Here is a 15,525-nt window from a genome sequence, read left to right on the forward strand (position 1 = left end):
CTATAAAGTGTGGAATATCACGCAAAACATGAAAATTCAAATTGAAAGTACGTGTTCTAAGGCTACATGTTTACTTGGAAAATCACTGCACTGCCACAGTGCAGTGACTGGTATGAGAGGGACAGCAGCAGCAAGTGTCATCTGGTGTTCCAACGTGGGGAGGGCTTTGGAGATTTAAATGGTGTGAATATGATAGCCTTCTCTTGGTATAACTTATGCAAGTGGAGATCTGTGTGCACCACTGAAAGTTGACAGTTCAGAGGCACTAACCTGACAAAAGAGCGGCGTAAATCAACAACAGCCAAATCGTTTTGCATATCACCAAGTAAAATAGTTTTAGATTTAAAAGAAAGAAAGAAAGAAAAGGAGGGACTTGGCCTGAATCTCGGGCGGCTGCATGAGAAAGAGAGACAGGAGGGAGTGCAAGCAAAAGGGCAAGAGGAAGCCTCCAAGGAGGTGAGTGACGGGTTTACCCTCGGCGGGGTAAAAAAGATGACTGTGGTGGAGAACCACGAAGAGACTGTGGCCGTTACTCCTTTGTTACAAGATGCTGCAGACGTGGAATCAGCAGACCAGGAGTGCAGCGAGAGGGTGGTCATAAACATCTCAGGTCTGCGTTTTGAGACGCAATTAAAAACACTCTCTCGCTTTCCGACCACGGTTTTGGGAGATCCGCGTAAAAGGATGCGCTTTTTTGATCCGCTGAGAAATGAATACTTCTTTGACAGGAACAGACCGAGCTTCGATGCTATCCTCTATTATTACCAGTCCGGAGGAAGGCTTCGGAGGCCCGTCAGTGTACCTGTGGATATTTTCCTGGAAGAAATAAAGTTTTATGAACTCGAGGAAGAGACCATAGAGCTTTACAAAGAGGACGAGGGCTTGGCTCGGGAGGAGGACCGACCGATGCCTTCCAACGAGTTTCAGCACCAGTTGTGGCTTCTGTTTGAGTATCCAGAGAGTTCCGGACCCGCACGGATGATTGCCATCGTGTCTGTTATGGTTATTTTAATATCCATTGTTATATTCTGCTTAGAGACTTTGCCCGAGTTCAGAGAGGTCCCCGCAGTGCATGACAACCAGGTCAATGCAAGTGCGCAAGGGAAAGCGCCTAGTCCGTTCACAGACCCATTTTTCATGGTGGAGACACTTTGCATTGTGTGGTTCTCTTTTGAATTCACCATGAGGTTTCTGTCGTGTCCCAGTAAAGCGGCTTTCTTCAAAAATATGATGAACCTAATCGATGTTATAGCCATAGCTCCGTATTTCATCACCCTGGGCCTTGATCTCGCAGAGCATCAGGGCAGCAGTCAGCAGGCGGCCTCGCTAGCCATACTGAGGGTCATCCGTCTGGTCCGTGTTTTCAGGATTTTTAAACTCTCCAGACACTCAAAGGGCCTGCAGATTCTCGGGCAAACGCTTCATGCAAGCCTCAGGGAGCTGGGGCTGCTTATATTTTTCCTGCTAATTGGAGTAATTTTATTCTCAAGTTCGGTTTTTTTTGCTGAAGTAGATGACTCCGAGTCTGGATTTACAAGTATACCTGATGCGTTTTGGTGGGCCGTGGTGACAATGACCACAGTCGGTTATGGAGATATGTATCCCTCCACTATCGGAGGTAAATTCGTCGGATCCTTGTGCGCCATCGCCGGAGTGCTGACTATAGCGCTACCTGTTCCTGTGATCGTGTCCAATTTCAATTATTTTTACCACAGAGAGAACGATCAGGAAGAAAACGTCCAATACGTGCACGTGACCTGTGGCCATCAGCCGCAGCCCTCCTTCGGTGAAAGTGATTCGATCAAAAGTAACCAGTCGTTCTCCAAAACCGAGTCCTACCAAGAAAGCGACGACTTAGAAGCTCTGACACATCTACACGTGACTCCAGTGGAGACATACTCAGGGAAACTGACAGATGTATAACGAAGACCTCAAAAAATCTGGTGAGTTTTTTGTTTCAGTGGACACATGTTTCTGTGGGCGTTTTGAGCCTTTTGTCTGTAACTCACCTTAGAATAAAGCTTGATTTGATTTCACGAAAATGAATGAAGAAAACAGTAATTCCTCCCGCTTATGTAACACACAGGTTATTGGTATTTAAAAAAATCAAAAACAAAAACATTAAGCTCATTGTTGTGGTAACAGACTCTTTTTCTCTGGAAGAGGAAATTCCAGTAAACAAGCAAAAATTAAACTGGGGAGATTTTCCTGACTTCGGTTTGACTGCAGATTTTTTAAAACCCTCTGTAGATGACAATAGTGAGGTGGCCTTACTTTGTTTACGCACAAAGGCATTGGAACAACAAAGCGCACATTATCCTTTTTGTTAATGAAAACCATTTTTTTTAATAAAACCAGAGAAAAGAATTCGGCACCAGTAATAAACAGAACCACTAAAAACACAATCGTCGTGTAAACCAGAGCTGGGATTTATGCTGGCCACGTGCGTGTCTGTATTTGGCTGCTCTGTGGCGAGATGGCTGCAGTCAGAGCACTTGGCGCTCAGATGTTGATTTGTGGTGAACAGTTTTTCATGCTCACTCTTAATCACTTTTATCCTGCTTTTTGTAAACCTTGCTGTTTCACCTTAGCCCCCATGTCAAGATCTAATGACCTCTTGGATGGTACATTTGTGTGTTAACAGGGGCTCCAGCCCTCTGTGTGTCACGTTTTAATTTGATGAGATTTTCTTCTTGCATTATGAAATCTCAAAAAAAATGTGAAATTCAAAGTTATCAATATGAAAGACGAGAGAAATCGCCACTGTCTTTATTTTTCTTTGGGACACGTGCTTCTGTGGAACTCTGGTCTGTAAGAACAAGTGAGCTCTGTGCGCCACTGTGTGGATGATAAACATCCATGCAGTCAGCACTCCTGCTCAGGCTCCTCAGTGCGCAAAATTAACACTTTAGCTTGAGTGTCTTTGCACTGTTGCAGTTGGCCTTTACTGATTTAGCCATAAGCCCCCGAGATCCTGCTCTTTGACTCTGTATGTATCCGGATACTTGTGGCGGTTAAGTAAGGCCAGCACATGCTCGACTGCTTTCCCTCACCTAAATGTTAACGCGGTGGGTTTTGTTTTGTGCTTACTTGCAGGAGGCAGAAGATTAAGTGGAGCTTGTTGTTCCCACAGAGTCACAACAAGACACACGCGTGGCGCTCTCTTCTCCTCCAAAACACTGGATCGGTTTCTCACGGACTATTCTCGCACAGCCAGTATTGTAACCTACAGAGACATTACAGTGGAAACGTATGGAAAAGGTTCAGTCTTGCGTAATGGACATATGTTTTTGTGTTAGAAAAAAAAAACATTCTTTTGTGTACGCTTTAAAAATGACCATGCATTCTTTGTATAGAAGAACTGTGTATATATTGCTCTCTTGCCGCTTATAATGCAACGTTGTTAAAAAAAAGTATCTTTATTTTATCTTAGGCCAGAGCATTACAATGCAACGTCTGCATGACCTGAATTCATTGTGGATTAAAAATGTAATAAAATATTTATTTTTCTAATGTAAACACGAACTTGAACTTAACTTAATCCTTTTGATAAATGATTCATGAAGAAGAAAATACCACTTGTCATTTTTCATTGTTTCACCGAGGACAGCAGAAAGGAAAAACACCAAACCCTTTGTTAAAAAAGAAAATTAAATAATAAAATCTATGCTCACTAATTAGTTTAATACGTTTTTATCACTTTTGGTGCTGAATCGTGGAAAATGGGCGCAGAAGCAGACATCGGATTGTCTTGCCACGAAACCAATTAACCTAATAAAATGTCATAGTGATAAATGAAGGGGTTTGTCTTTAAGCACATTTTAAGAAATTAGACAGAAATCCGATCACCCGATTTTTGTGTTTATTCTGTGTTTTTGAAAGTTAGAAGATGCTTGCTTTAAGTAAGAGGAGCTCATCTGCTCACACCGTCAGGTATCTGCATACAGCTCAGCAATTAACTAATAGAGCAGATTATTTACTTGTTTTGTTGTCAGTGCGTCTATTTTATTTTTATTTATTTTTGTTTCGAAGGAAGTTTTCAGACGTCGATCAATCATCTGCGCTGTCCGCGGTGCTGAAAGTCATCAGCGGAGCATTATGGAAAATCCCCACCTTTTTTTGTACACCTGCATGCCTTCAGGGGCCAAAATTTAAAAGCGACTTCGCCACTGAGGAACCTTTTAAACTCCGTATGATAAAGAATCGGATGTGACAGCTGCACAGCCTGGAGAGGAAGCAGTACTTTGTAGCTTTAAGGGCTTCAAACCGATTGCTGATGAGTAAAATGTAGCACACTCTTCATTAGTGCAATGTTCAAACTTACTACACCGAATCTGGTATCGCACTGGCTCAGACACAGACTTGCGCATCGAAGTCCTTGACGCGACCAACTAACGATTTAATCCTTAAATCATTAAGATACGGAAAGGAAAGCTGATGCTTTAATCGCCAAACAACTGATTACATTCTCATTTTCTAAGATATAGATGATCTCAGGTGTGACGTGGAGTGGGTTCCGGGGATCTCTGTATTTTCTTTGCGGTGTGATTGCACCAACGCTGGCACACGAGCGTTCTTGTTTTTGTGGTGTATGGAGAACTTCTGGCGGCGTGCTTTGGTAGAGCCGGTCTGCATTGCGTCGAAACCTTCCAACTCCTCCTCCTCCTTCTGCTGCCCTCCCTCTCCCCTCCCCTCCCCATCCTCTCTTCTCCCTCGCCTCCCCTGCACTTGCATGTAAAACGCACAGCAAAACATGCTTGACACTGTTGAGCAAACATTTGGACATCGCTGCTACACTTGACTCTCTCTCAGCTCACCAATGTTATTTATTTATTCATAAAAAAAACCCCAGAAACATTTCGCTCTCGATGCCGCCTTGAAGCCCACTCTACCCGTCATCTTGTCTAGTGGCAAAAAAACAAAAAAAACAAAAACAAAACCGATTTCTGCTGATGCAGTGATGTCTGGAAATGTCAAGGGCTCGCTTATTGCCCCTTAATGTATCTCCCCCCCGAACTGCAGTGCAAGATTTTCTCCTGCGGTATACAGCGAGCTGCTCACAGCACCGTGCCGCCAACGCCGCAGCTTTGCGATCCTCTCTCCCTTTTTTTTTATTTCGCTCATTTTCCATCTCAGGCTCCCCTCACTACCCCATTTCAAGAATTCTTTTCTTTAAAAACCTGATTTTGTATCGTGCTTTACTGACACAGTTTGGATGGAGATGCTCACAGTGAGGTTCTAGGATTTTTCTTCTTCTTCCTCTCCTTCTTCTTCTTCTTCTTTTTTTTGCTGGTACAATGTAAAGTTGCCACATGACACCCACTGGCGCGCTGCTGTTGGGTGATTTTACTCGAGGATAAGACGCATTCAAGACGTTTTCAAGATCAAACCACGGTAAGCCTCGAAACTTATGTAACACTTTCTGGTTAGATTATTTTTATTCATAGGTAGATTTTTTGGTGGTGGTGTTGGTGGTGGTGTTGGGGGTGCTGGAGTGTTTTCACTCTAATGCTTTTGCACATTTCCCCCGCACTTGGGCTGCAGGGTGCTTACATGTACAAATAGTAATAACAGCTAATGTTATGCGTCATAATTCAGGCTGTTTGTTAGTGGCGTAGGACAAATCACTGTTGTTCTTCTGTAAGAAAGAGATCCTGCGTTTCTTTGTCAGCGTTTTACAGAAATATTTTGCAACTACATGAAAATGCCAGTGGATTTTGTTTTTAATGGGAATTTTAAGCCAGGGTAGAAAATAACTGCCGCATCATATCACCACTAGAAAGTCACTATTAAGTTGTAGAGGGAGCTTTAAAGTGGTCATATTTGACACATTTTACAGAAATTCTCCACCACATGTGTTTCCTTACACTTTAAATGTTGGATAACTGCACTCAATGCACACCGAGAGACATAAATAAATAAATAAATAAACTGCAGAAAATGCTGAAACAGCAAATATCTTGGGCTGTTTGATCCCATTATTTCCTCCCTCCCTCTCTCTCTCTTTCTATCTCTGCCTTTCTTCCTCTCTCCTGGTGACAGAGGCAGCAGCAACAATAGCTGCAGATGCACCGGAGAGGAGCAATGGTCAAGCCAGCAAGAACCACAGTGGAGCCGCACTGAGGCAAAGCAGCCAGCCCCCCCCCTAGTATCTGGGGACGTCTCCAACAGTTTCAGGGGTGCGGGGAGCTGAGGAGTGGAAAATTTCCTCCCAATCCTGAATGCCTGCTCAGCCAGACTAACCAACACCCCAGCACAATTCCTCCCCCTCTTTTAATCACCTCCTCGTCCCAAAATGACCGTAGTAGCGGGCGATAATATGGACGAGACCTCAGCTGTCCCTGGCCACCCTCAGGACACCTACCCCCCTGACCACACTGACCACGAGTGCTGCGAGAGGGTGGTTATCAACATAGCCGGTCTTCGTTTTGAGACGCAGCTGAAAACGCTCTCCCAGTTTCCGGAGACGTTGTTGGGCAACCCGAAAAAGAGGATGCGGTACTTTGATCCTCTGAGAAATGAGTACTTCTTCGACAGAAACCGTCCCAGCTTCGATGCCATCCTTTATTACTATCAGTCTGGGGGGAGGCTGAGAAGACCGGTGAATGTCCCCTTGGATATGTTCTCAGAAGAAATCAAATTTTATGAGCTGGGAGTAGAGGCGATGGAGAAGTTTCGTGAGGATGAGGGCTTCATCAGGGAGGAAGAGCGTCCTTTACCCGAGAAGGAGTTCCAGCGTCAGATTTGGCTCCTCTTCGAGCACCCAGAAAGCTCGGGCCCTGCCAGGGGAATTGCCATAGTGTCCGTGATGGTGATCCTGATTTCAATAGTTATATTTTGTTTAGAGACTTTACCACAACTGAAAGAGGATCCAGCAGGCCGAATAGAGAGAGTGGGGAACATTACAATTTATTATAAGCCCGACATCCTTACTGACCCCTTCTTCATCATCGAGACTCTCTGTATAATCTGGTTCTCCTTTGAGTTGATAGTACGCTTCCTAGCATGCCCGAGCAAACCGGCCTTCTTCAAGAACATGATGAACACGATTGACATAGTGGCCATCATCCCTTACTTCATTACACTTGGCACTGAGCTGGCTGAAGACCCAGAAAACGAGGGGGTGGGAGAGCAGGCAACATCTCTGGCCATACTCAGGGTGATCCGTCTGGTCAGGGTGTTTAGGATCTTCAAGCTGTCGCGACACTCTAAAGGACTCCAGATTTTGGGACAGACCCTCAAGGCCAGCATGCGAGAGCTAGGACTGCTGATCTTCTTTCTGTTCATTGGAGTCATCTTGTTCTCCAGTGCTGTCTACTTTGCTGAGGCAGAGGAGCAAGATTCGCACTTTGGCAGCATCCCGGATGCATTTTGGTGGGCTGTTGTGTCCATGACAACTGTGGGCTATGGGGACATGGTCCCGGTCACTATAGGAGGCAAGATTGTTGGATCTCTGTGCGCCATCGCTGGAGTGTTGACAATCGCTCTCCCAGTGCCTGTCATCGTGTCCAACTTCAACTACTTCTACCACAGGGAAACTGAGGGAGAAGAGCAAGCCCAGCTGCTCAACGTCAGCACTCCCAACATCCCGTCTGAAACCAACTCCAGCCGCCGTAGTTCGTCTACCGTCAGCAAATCAGAGTACATGGAGATTGATGGAGACATAAACAATAGCATCGATAACTTTAGGGAGGCAAACCTCAGAACTGGCAATTGCACTATAGCCAACCAGAACTGTGTAAACAAAAGCAAGCTGCTTACCGATGTTTAGACACTAGCTAGGAATTTTAGTCTCTCTACGAGACTGTTATAGATGGAGTAGACCGTAAGTTAGGAATGCTTCATTTACCTCCCCAAAGCACTCTATGGCATTAGGCCTGCAATTATGCTCAGCTATACCGAAAGGCAACAGAAAAAAAACAAAACAAAGCTGTTAGAGTACATGACAGGTAGAAAGAATTATTATTCTGATACTACAAATATATAGTCACATCAGAGAGAAGACACTGATCATTACACACACACCAGGCTCCCTCGAGGACCCAGAGCACACGCCGTCTTCTCAGACCACAGTGTGATAATTAAAATCTTATATGCATGGAGTACAGATAACATTTCAGCAAGTTGCACAACCCACCAGAAATGACTGCAGACATGCAAGCATCTGCGGCCAAATGGTAAGCGCCAAAAAAAGTTAGGAGACCCCCCCACCCGCCACCCCCACCCACCCACACACACCCTCCCTCCATTCCCCGTTCTCTCCGCAAAGGATCTTCTACTCGGCAAAGCACCTTATAGGAGGAAGACTGATCTCTCTTGTTTGGATATAAACAGACGGCGATCTACTTGCTTCACAGACATCTGCAATGCTGCTGTTTCATTTTTGTTTAGTTTCGTTTTTTTCCTCAGCAGTTGCTGTAATTGTGTCATCACCAAGTGATTCAATGCCATGCCCTTTAGACGCGACACAGCACAATGAGAACGTGAGCTTCACATGAGCATGATTAGAGACTTTCCATTTTGATATCGGCATGCACAAGACATATCTCACAACACCGGAAAGGATGTTCTTTTGGATAGCTGCCTCCATTCCCTCCTACAACCCCCCACCCTGCCCCTCTTCCATTCTGTTTTCACACCGAGTGCACTGGATGAGTTTTTGGTTCGAAAATGCAAATCATTTAGAAGTATAGAAATTGAATGTTAAATCTTAAGGGAACAGTACATAAATGAGATCATAGCATGAAAAAAAAGTAACTTGCATTATGGTCTGTCAACTAAGGTACTTTTGTATCCTGGTATATTTAATGCATGACGTGAGTATACAGCTTGTTGCTAAATCTTGGCACTTTGTGGTGCCCTATTGTCAGGAAAACTAAGGAAATCAAATTCTGGATGTTTCTGAATTGTGGTCAAATATATCCGAACCTACCTTCAGGATGCAGAGTTTATCATTTAAGAGTAGGCAAAGAAACTGAATAAATATTATCAAAAAAGCATATAATCCTAATAAGCACCGATTACTGTATTAGTCAGTAGTGCACTGCATGGACCTTCTTTTTTGACAACAGAACAGATTAAAGTCATGCTTCTGTCTCCATCTCCAATTTAGGTCATGCTGGTTTTGAATCCACCGAGAAGGATATTTATCAGAAATATATTCTGACTTTAGTTGCTAGTGCCTTTCCCCCTTTCATCAACAGGACCAGTGAAAGTGCCTCTGTGTTCAGCGGTGTTTGTGTGGTTGAGCAGAGCTGGTCCACCTTCTGTCTTAGTGTTGAAACCGTGTTTGCTATGATGCTATGATGCCAGGTGAGCAGGTGATTTGGGTAAATATAATAGGAAAAAAAAACAGATCCATGCTGTCATGCACAAACCCGATTTTATGCTGTCATGCACTTATTTATACCCTTGAGCAGCAATGTATTGTACTCTGCATGTTTACCACTCCACTTCAAAAGGGAATATCCATTGTTTTGTTTTCCATGCTTTTCTTTGTGCACCATGCATCCTTTCAAGGTCTCTACCTCAGTGAGGTCATTGCAAACACACTGCAGAGCTGCAAGCTTCGACGCAGGGTTTCCTATACCATAATGCAAAATGGAACCTTAAGTGTAAACTGCAGTCATGCAATATTGAATGTGAGAGTCCCAAAGCATAGCCTTTACACAAGCACTTAGGGTAAATAGTGTACCACAATCCTGCTCCTTTTTTTCACTCAAAGCTACGCACAATCAGAACGCGTTTGTAGTTTGTAGAGATTGCCTGACTCTCCTAATGGGATGAGGTCGACTTTTTAATGTGTCCGTTTCTTTGAAACAGTGCCATGTCAAGTTACCGTAGTGTCACAGGAAAATTAGCGAATGTGTTTAAAAACGGCAGAGAAGTTGAATCTAGTTTTAAAAGCTGTCACACTGTAATTTTTGGGCAATGTGATGCACAGCAAAGTGAAGCCCATCTCTTTGCACAGTTGTTTTATTCTGCTGCTTAAGTCCTTATTTTTCTTTACTAGTGAGATTTTCCTTTCTTTTTGCCTGTGCTTGTTCATTCGTCGTGCATCGTTTCTCAACATATTGTTCCAGACAAGCAGACTGCAGATAGAGTAGAACAAAATGTACTTGAAATTCTCCAGCTACTGTACATCAACCTACACTCAGTATTGAGAATAATTTCTCTGAATGATAGCTAGATTTTATACTGTACTGTATGCTACTGTTATTTTTGTTTTGCCTTGTTTCTTTTTACATTTAGCACACTCCTGACAGTATCCTGTAAAAAGAAAACACTGCAGTGCTACTTGAATGTCAGAGTTGTTTGGCTATTCTTTGCGGTGCTAGTACACGACTACCGTTCTTGTTTTGCTCCCTTAACACGTTTCCTGCGGCTGAAGCAAGCCTTCCTGAATCATTTTGGAAAAGATGATTTTCTTCTCAGTAATTTATCTTCCTCTCTGTTATGTTGTTGGTGGCTGGTTGAGTAGTTTGCGGCACTGTCCGTCATTTCATTTGGGACTGATCTCTGTACTGTACTGATGAAGTGTGTCCACCTCAGCCACGGCAAATGTCAGTAAATGCAAAAAAAATAAATAAATTAGAAAGATATCACTCTATCTAGGATTTCTCGTAAAGAATACAAAAAATATAGCAATTTCTTACATGCAGCTACCCAGAAATCATTGAAGGATTGCATGAAACGCCAACACGAGGGGATGAAAATACAAGTGATTGCCCTCACATTTACATTACTGTCACTACTCCTGCTTTGAGGGCATGTGTGAATGGTGCTACACATTCTAAATACCCAACTGAAACATGCATTCTTAACAGCAATAGAATAAGAGTTAACCTGTTCCTTAAAAGCTTTTTGTAAAAATGGGAACACAACTTTGAATGTCAGAAAAACACTTGACAGATACAACAGGGCTGCTTATGTACCAACCTCTTGTCTTTCGTTCTTAGATTTTTGCAAAGGTCAGAGGGGTCAGCTGTAGAGGCTGACATTTTCTTGTGAGAAATCCAAATGTAGGCTTTGCAGTAGTGGCCGTTCCCACTGAGCTCCCCGGTCGGACTGAAGTTTCGCTGCGAGGAACAAAGCCGCCCGAAGGGTTCAGTCAGACTTATAGCAGAGTCCCAAAGGAAGAGCCTAGAGCACACTTACAGAGAATCAGCTGTTAGAGAGAAAGACAGAGAAGGTGCCTAAAATTATTTTACATCCTCATTTGTTTAGCTTCCTGTCAGATGCTATGCTTCTGCAAACAAACATGAGTGAGAAGATCTTTAAAAAAAACATTTAATTAAGAAAAAAAATCACAAAATGTCATGAGAATAACATGCAGTTTAGCTACAGTAAGATAAAGTAACCAATATATACTACAATTATATATGAGAAACAATTTTAAAGTGTGTTCCTAGTTTCCTTTGTTTTGTTTGACTTGTGGTGGCACCGTAACATGAATGATTTAGGAAGAACATGCCTTATACTGGAATATCAAAACAAAATGTTCCTCCAAGTAAGCCATGATAATGAAACTACTGTATTATGACCACGTGCTTTACACTAGATGATATGGACAAGAAGTGTACAAACTATATATATTTAAAAAAAAAAAAAAAAAAAGTTTGTCTTTTTGGTTCCAAGAAGATGATGAAAAAAAAAAACCACGATTCATTCAAAATCACCACGTTCACATTTTTTTTTCCAAATCTCTACTGCTAAAATGTATCTCTACAGAAATCTACTAATTGCAAAAAACTGCATGATTGATGGAAGAATGCATGAGCTTTGCCTTTCAAACTGTGGATCAACTATAATACAGTTGCATCATTTAAAAGAAAAAAAAACAAAAGAAAGAAAACCCTTGCTTTCATCTGCACCAAGGCTTCCTGTAAGGCCCTGTTCAGAACTTGTCGTGTCCTTTGCTGGATTTCTTAAAAGCACTTTAGCGCTGACCTCATCACTGAGACGGCGTTTGTCAGCGTCTGTGCGTGATGTTCAGGTTGTGCTTGCGAGGCTCTGAATGTGAGCAAGGACGTCAAGGGCTAGTTTCTTAGACTTTATCTCCACTGTAGGACTGAAAATCTCTCTCGAACGACATTTCGCCCCCTCTGATCTCAGTCTAAACTGTAACGACACAGCGTTGTGGGAAACGTGTCCAGCTTGTCTAAACAGGGCCTGTGCCACACCCCCTCCTCTGTACTTCACTGGTTTAAAGGCATTCTTGTTTATTAAAAGTCTCAATGTTGGACTGCTTTTTTCCATTTCTTTTTGCCTGCTTATAAAGAGGCACTGAACATGACTGAATGTTGCGATGTTGTGTATCTCACTTGCCAAAGGTGACAATACTGGGAGAAGTTCTTGTTTGTATGAGAATGGCTACGAGTTTGTCTTTTCTGTCAGGACTGTACATTTATTCACCGATGGGGAAGGACCTGTTTTTTTGTTTTTTTGTTTTTCTTTTGGAGCAAAGCGCCTAAAGGACTGTTGAACTCGTCTCCTCTTCTTTTCATCCAGTGAGCGAGCCAAACTCAAATTGTGTTTGTCCAATCCAGCCGCCATTGTCATGTTGTGTTTACCAAGGGTTATGCTACAATGTGTTCAGTTTGTCGGATGACGACAAAGGCATGGTCTGTGATCTATGCAAGGGTTACTTGTTTTTTTCTTATATCACTTATGATTTCATCTGACATTAACTTCAATAAATTTTTAAGGATCAGATGGTGTATGCTCATTTCAGCTTGGGAATGGGGGCGTATATCTGCAGCGTGGACGAGCTTATTCATAAAAGACTCCACTTTACCGTGTGGCTCTAACAGCACAACTTGAGGTCTCCATTTAAATACCTTCACTACTACTGGATCCTATCACTGAAGCCATTAACAGTGATTCATGGGGGCAAGGTAATGGGTCTACACTAATCCTCCTGTCCCAGGAGGGGGGCTGCTTACCTCTGTCATCACCTCCGAGTTGTTACACATGTCAGACACCTGAAGTGCTTCACTCTGAGCCACCTTTTCATTATCTATCAATTTCCTAGCTCTATAAAATGACAGAATATAAAGAAAAGTGTGCACCAGTATGTCCTGAAGCCATAAAGCAACATGCTCAAACTGCTAATTTTGTCAGAGTGAAAGTCTAAAACCCCTGCTCTACAATTACTATCAAAATATTTGCTGGCCTGTTATCAGTGTTGCGGTTTTGCTCTCCATAAATTATCACATTTTCACCATACTCTAAAACATCTTGATTTTGTGAGACAGAATCCGGTCACAGAGCAGTCAAAGAAAGTTAAAGAAGTGGGTGCAGTTTTTTTGAATGTAAAAAAAAAAAAAAAGCTTTATTCCCACTCCTGTCCTCTGACGGTGTGGCGTTTAACACCTACAGCAGAGAGCCATCCTGGTGAATGCTGCAGCTCGTCTACCGCTGTCCACCTGACTCTGCCCATCTCACTTTCCCTGCTTTTTGTTTGCCGTACGGTGACCTGAACAGAAGCGAGCCTCTTCTCCCTTCCTCTGCATTGCCCTCAGGAAATGCAGCACTCCTCACTCTGCAGGCAGCAGCAGTAAGGGTGGGGTGAGTTGGCGCTGGTCCCGCTCTTCTTGCACATAGACTCTCTCACTCTCTCTGCTGGTAAGCCCCGCTGGACTGGAATAACAGAAGGCAGCGTGCAAAAGAGGGGCTCGGTAACAGCAGAGGATTTCACACCACTCTTGTTAGTTTTCTACTCTCTGTTACATGCATTTAAACCAACACAGGCATCCCAAGGTTCCACTGAAACACGAATCTTTTGCCGTCACGCTCAGGCCCACATTTTTCCCCTGTCTCCTTTACCTATTTGCAGTGTAGCTTTCCTGTTTTCAGTCTTTAGCATCCAGTTTTTATTTTTATTTGAAGACTTCCGTAACTAAATTGTTGGCCATTTATATCTGGTATGAATAAATAAATACTTGACTACTCTGACATTGTTTTGTTTCTTTCTCAGCGATCAAGGACTGATCCAAAATAACAGTGCAGTGAGTTCATCATTAATAAAGTTAATGAAAATGACTGTTGATCCCACAGAAAGAGTCAATCCAAAGCTGTTTAGTCAGCTAAATATGGCCTTACTTTACAATTCTGCATTTGAATTCAAAGGAGTGTTGCATTGCTACAGCTTATCCATGGGACCAAACTGATTGGCTGTTAATAAAGTCATAATTATTATTTATTATTATTTAATGAGTCACTGGTATTTAAGTTAAGTAATTAATATTTTCCAAATTTTTCAGTTTTTGAGCACACTGGAGGCACAAATCTGCTTTTACAGTTCAGGATAACACAGTAAACAAGATCTTGATGAATTCCAAACATTATAAACTGTTCTCCTCTGACCTCTGGCATCATTTAAGTAGAGAACTGCCTTTTTCTCTAAACTCCAGAAATGGTTGTGTGGGAAAATCCCAGTACATCTACCGTTTCTGAAACTCTTCACTGAACTCAGTGTAACCTGTCTGGGACATACAAACACACCAAGTTCAAAGTCACGTGAATCACCTTTCTGCCCCATTCTGATGCTGAGTTTGAACTTGACCAGGTCGTTTTGACCATGACTACATCCCTAAATTGAATCGCTATGATTGTAACCTTTAACCTCTCGTGTTTTGCTTTTTCTTTAGCTATCACGATTCAGTTCAGTTCAATTGTATTTATATGTACAGCCTCAAATTACAACAAATCACAACAACATGTGGACATCCAGAAGTCCAAAACAACAAATGATGCACTATAAATTTCTACACCAGTCTCACCATTATATAAGAACAGATTTTGTTATTTTGTTGTTATTTTGTTTGATGCTTTTATTTTGGTTAGCATGTTGGGATTGTGAATGGAGTAGGGTGAGGGTTTGTGTGCTGTCTGCACCTCTGTGACTCTGTTGGCCTCTATTTTTCTGTAACAAAACCCATAAATAATTTATCTTTAAAAAACAAACAAGAGTAAATGGTCCATTTGCCCTGATCTATTTTTAGCTAAGATTTCGTAATCTAGTGAATATTTAAAGCAGGACGAAGGTGTATTTATGGCAGCAAACATGATTTGTGAAAACACTGTGGCACAAAGAAAAGAGACTACACAAAGCATTGACTAACACACATGTTAGTGTGTGGGCTGTGTGCTAGGGTACTTGTTTACAATAGGAAACAAATATCTCCAAGGGCTATGAACCAAGGGTTGAATATGAAGTATTTGCTTCCGCAGTTCATGTCATACGATAGAGAAACCATTATCGTTTCAGTTTGTCCGTTCTATTTATCAAAGCCTTCTAAATGTTGTTAACAGAAAAAAAAATAGAGTTGGTGTGTTAAGGTGTAGAGTGGAGAAGACCAGACTGCAGGACATCGTTGACTGAATATTAACCCAAAAACAATTCTTTATCATAATTGATGAAACACCTTAAACAAAATACAAAAAGTTCCATGAAGAAAAAACCCAATCGATGTGGGAGTGTCGTGTTGGAGGAAGAAAATGCTGAGTATGATCCAAAGAACA

At 42.3% G+C, this 15,525-nt stretch overlaps 2 protein-coding genes across 2 annotated transcripts; both read left to right on the forward strand.

Annotated features, from left to right (window-relative positions):
* The first annotated feature begins 228 nt into the window (after positions 1 to 228).
* Positions 229 to 3,794, forward strand: LOC102779026 (shaker-related potassium channel tsha2-like). The gene is made up of 2 exons (XM_006782553.3): positions 229 to 1,943; positions 3,097 to 3,794. The coding sequence occupies exon 1, from the start codon at positions 493 to 495 to the stop codon at positions 1,921 to 1,923; it is 1,431 nt and encodes a 476-aa protein (XP_006782616.1). The 5' UTR covers positions 229 to 492; the 3' UTR covers positions 1,924 to 1,943; positions 3,097 to 3,794.
* A 950-nt stretch (positions 3,795 to 4,744) lies between these two features.
* LOC102778761 (potassium voltage-gated channel subfamily A member 1) lies at positions 4,745 to 12,743 on the forward strand. Its single transcript, XM_006782552.3, has 2 exons — positions 4,745 to 5,394; positions 6,043 to 12,743. The coding sequence occupies exon 2, from the start codon at positions 6,296 to 6,298 to the stop codon at positions 7,769 to 7,771; it is 1,476 nt and encodes a 491-aa protein (XP_006782615.1). The 5' UTR covers positions 4,745 to 5,394; positions 6,043 to 6,295; the 3' UTR covers positions 7,772 to 12,743.
* The last annotated feature ends 2,782 nt before the right edge of the window (positions 12,744 to 15,525 follow it).

Source organism: Neolamprologus brichardi, chromosome 7, assembly GCF_056152115.1.
Source record: "Neolamprologus brichardi isolate AB-2024 chromosome 7, ASM5615211v1, whole genome shotgun sequence".
Taxonomy (NCBI): domain Eukaryota; kingdom Metazoa; phylum Chordata; class Actinopteri; order Cichliformes; family Cichlidae; genus Neolamprologus; species Neolamprologus brichardi.

Coding starts and splice junctions, on each gene's coding strand:
- LOC102779026 (XM_006782553.3), top strand. CDS start 493: ATGACTGTGGTGGAGAACCACGAAGAGACTGTGGCCGTTACTCCTTTG.
- LOC102778761 (XM_006782552.3), top strand. CDS start 6,296: ATGACCGTAGTAGCGGGCGATAATATGGACGAGACCTCAGCTGTCCCT.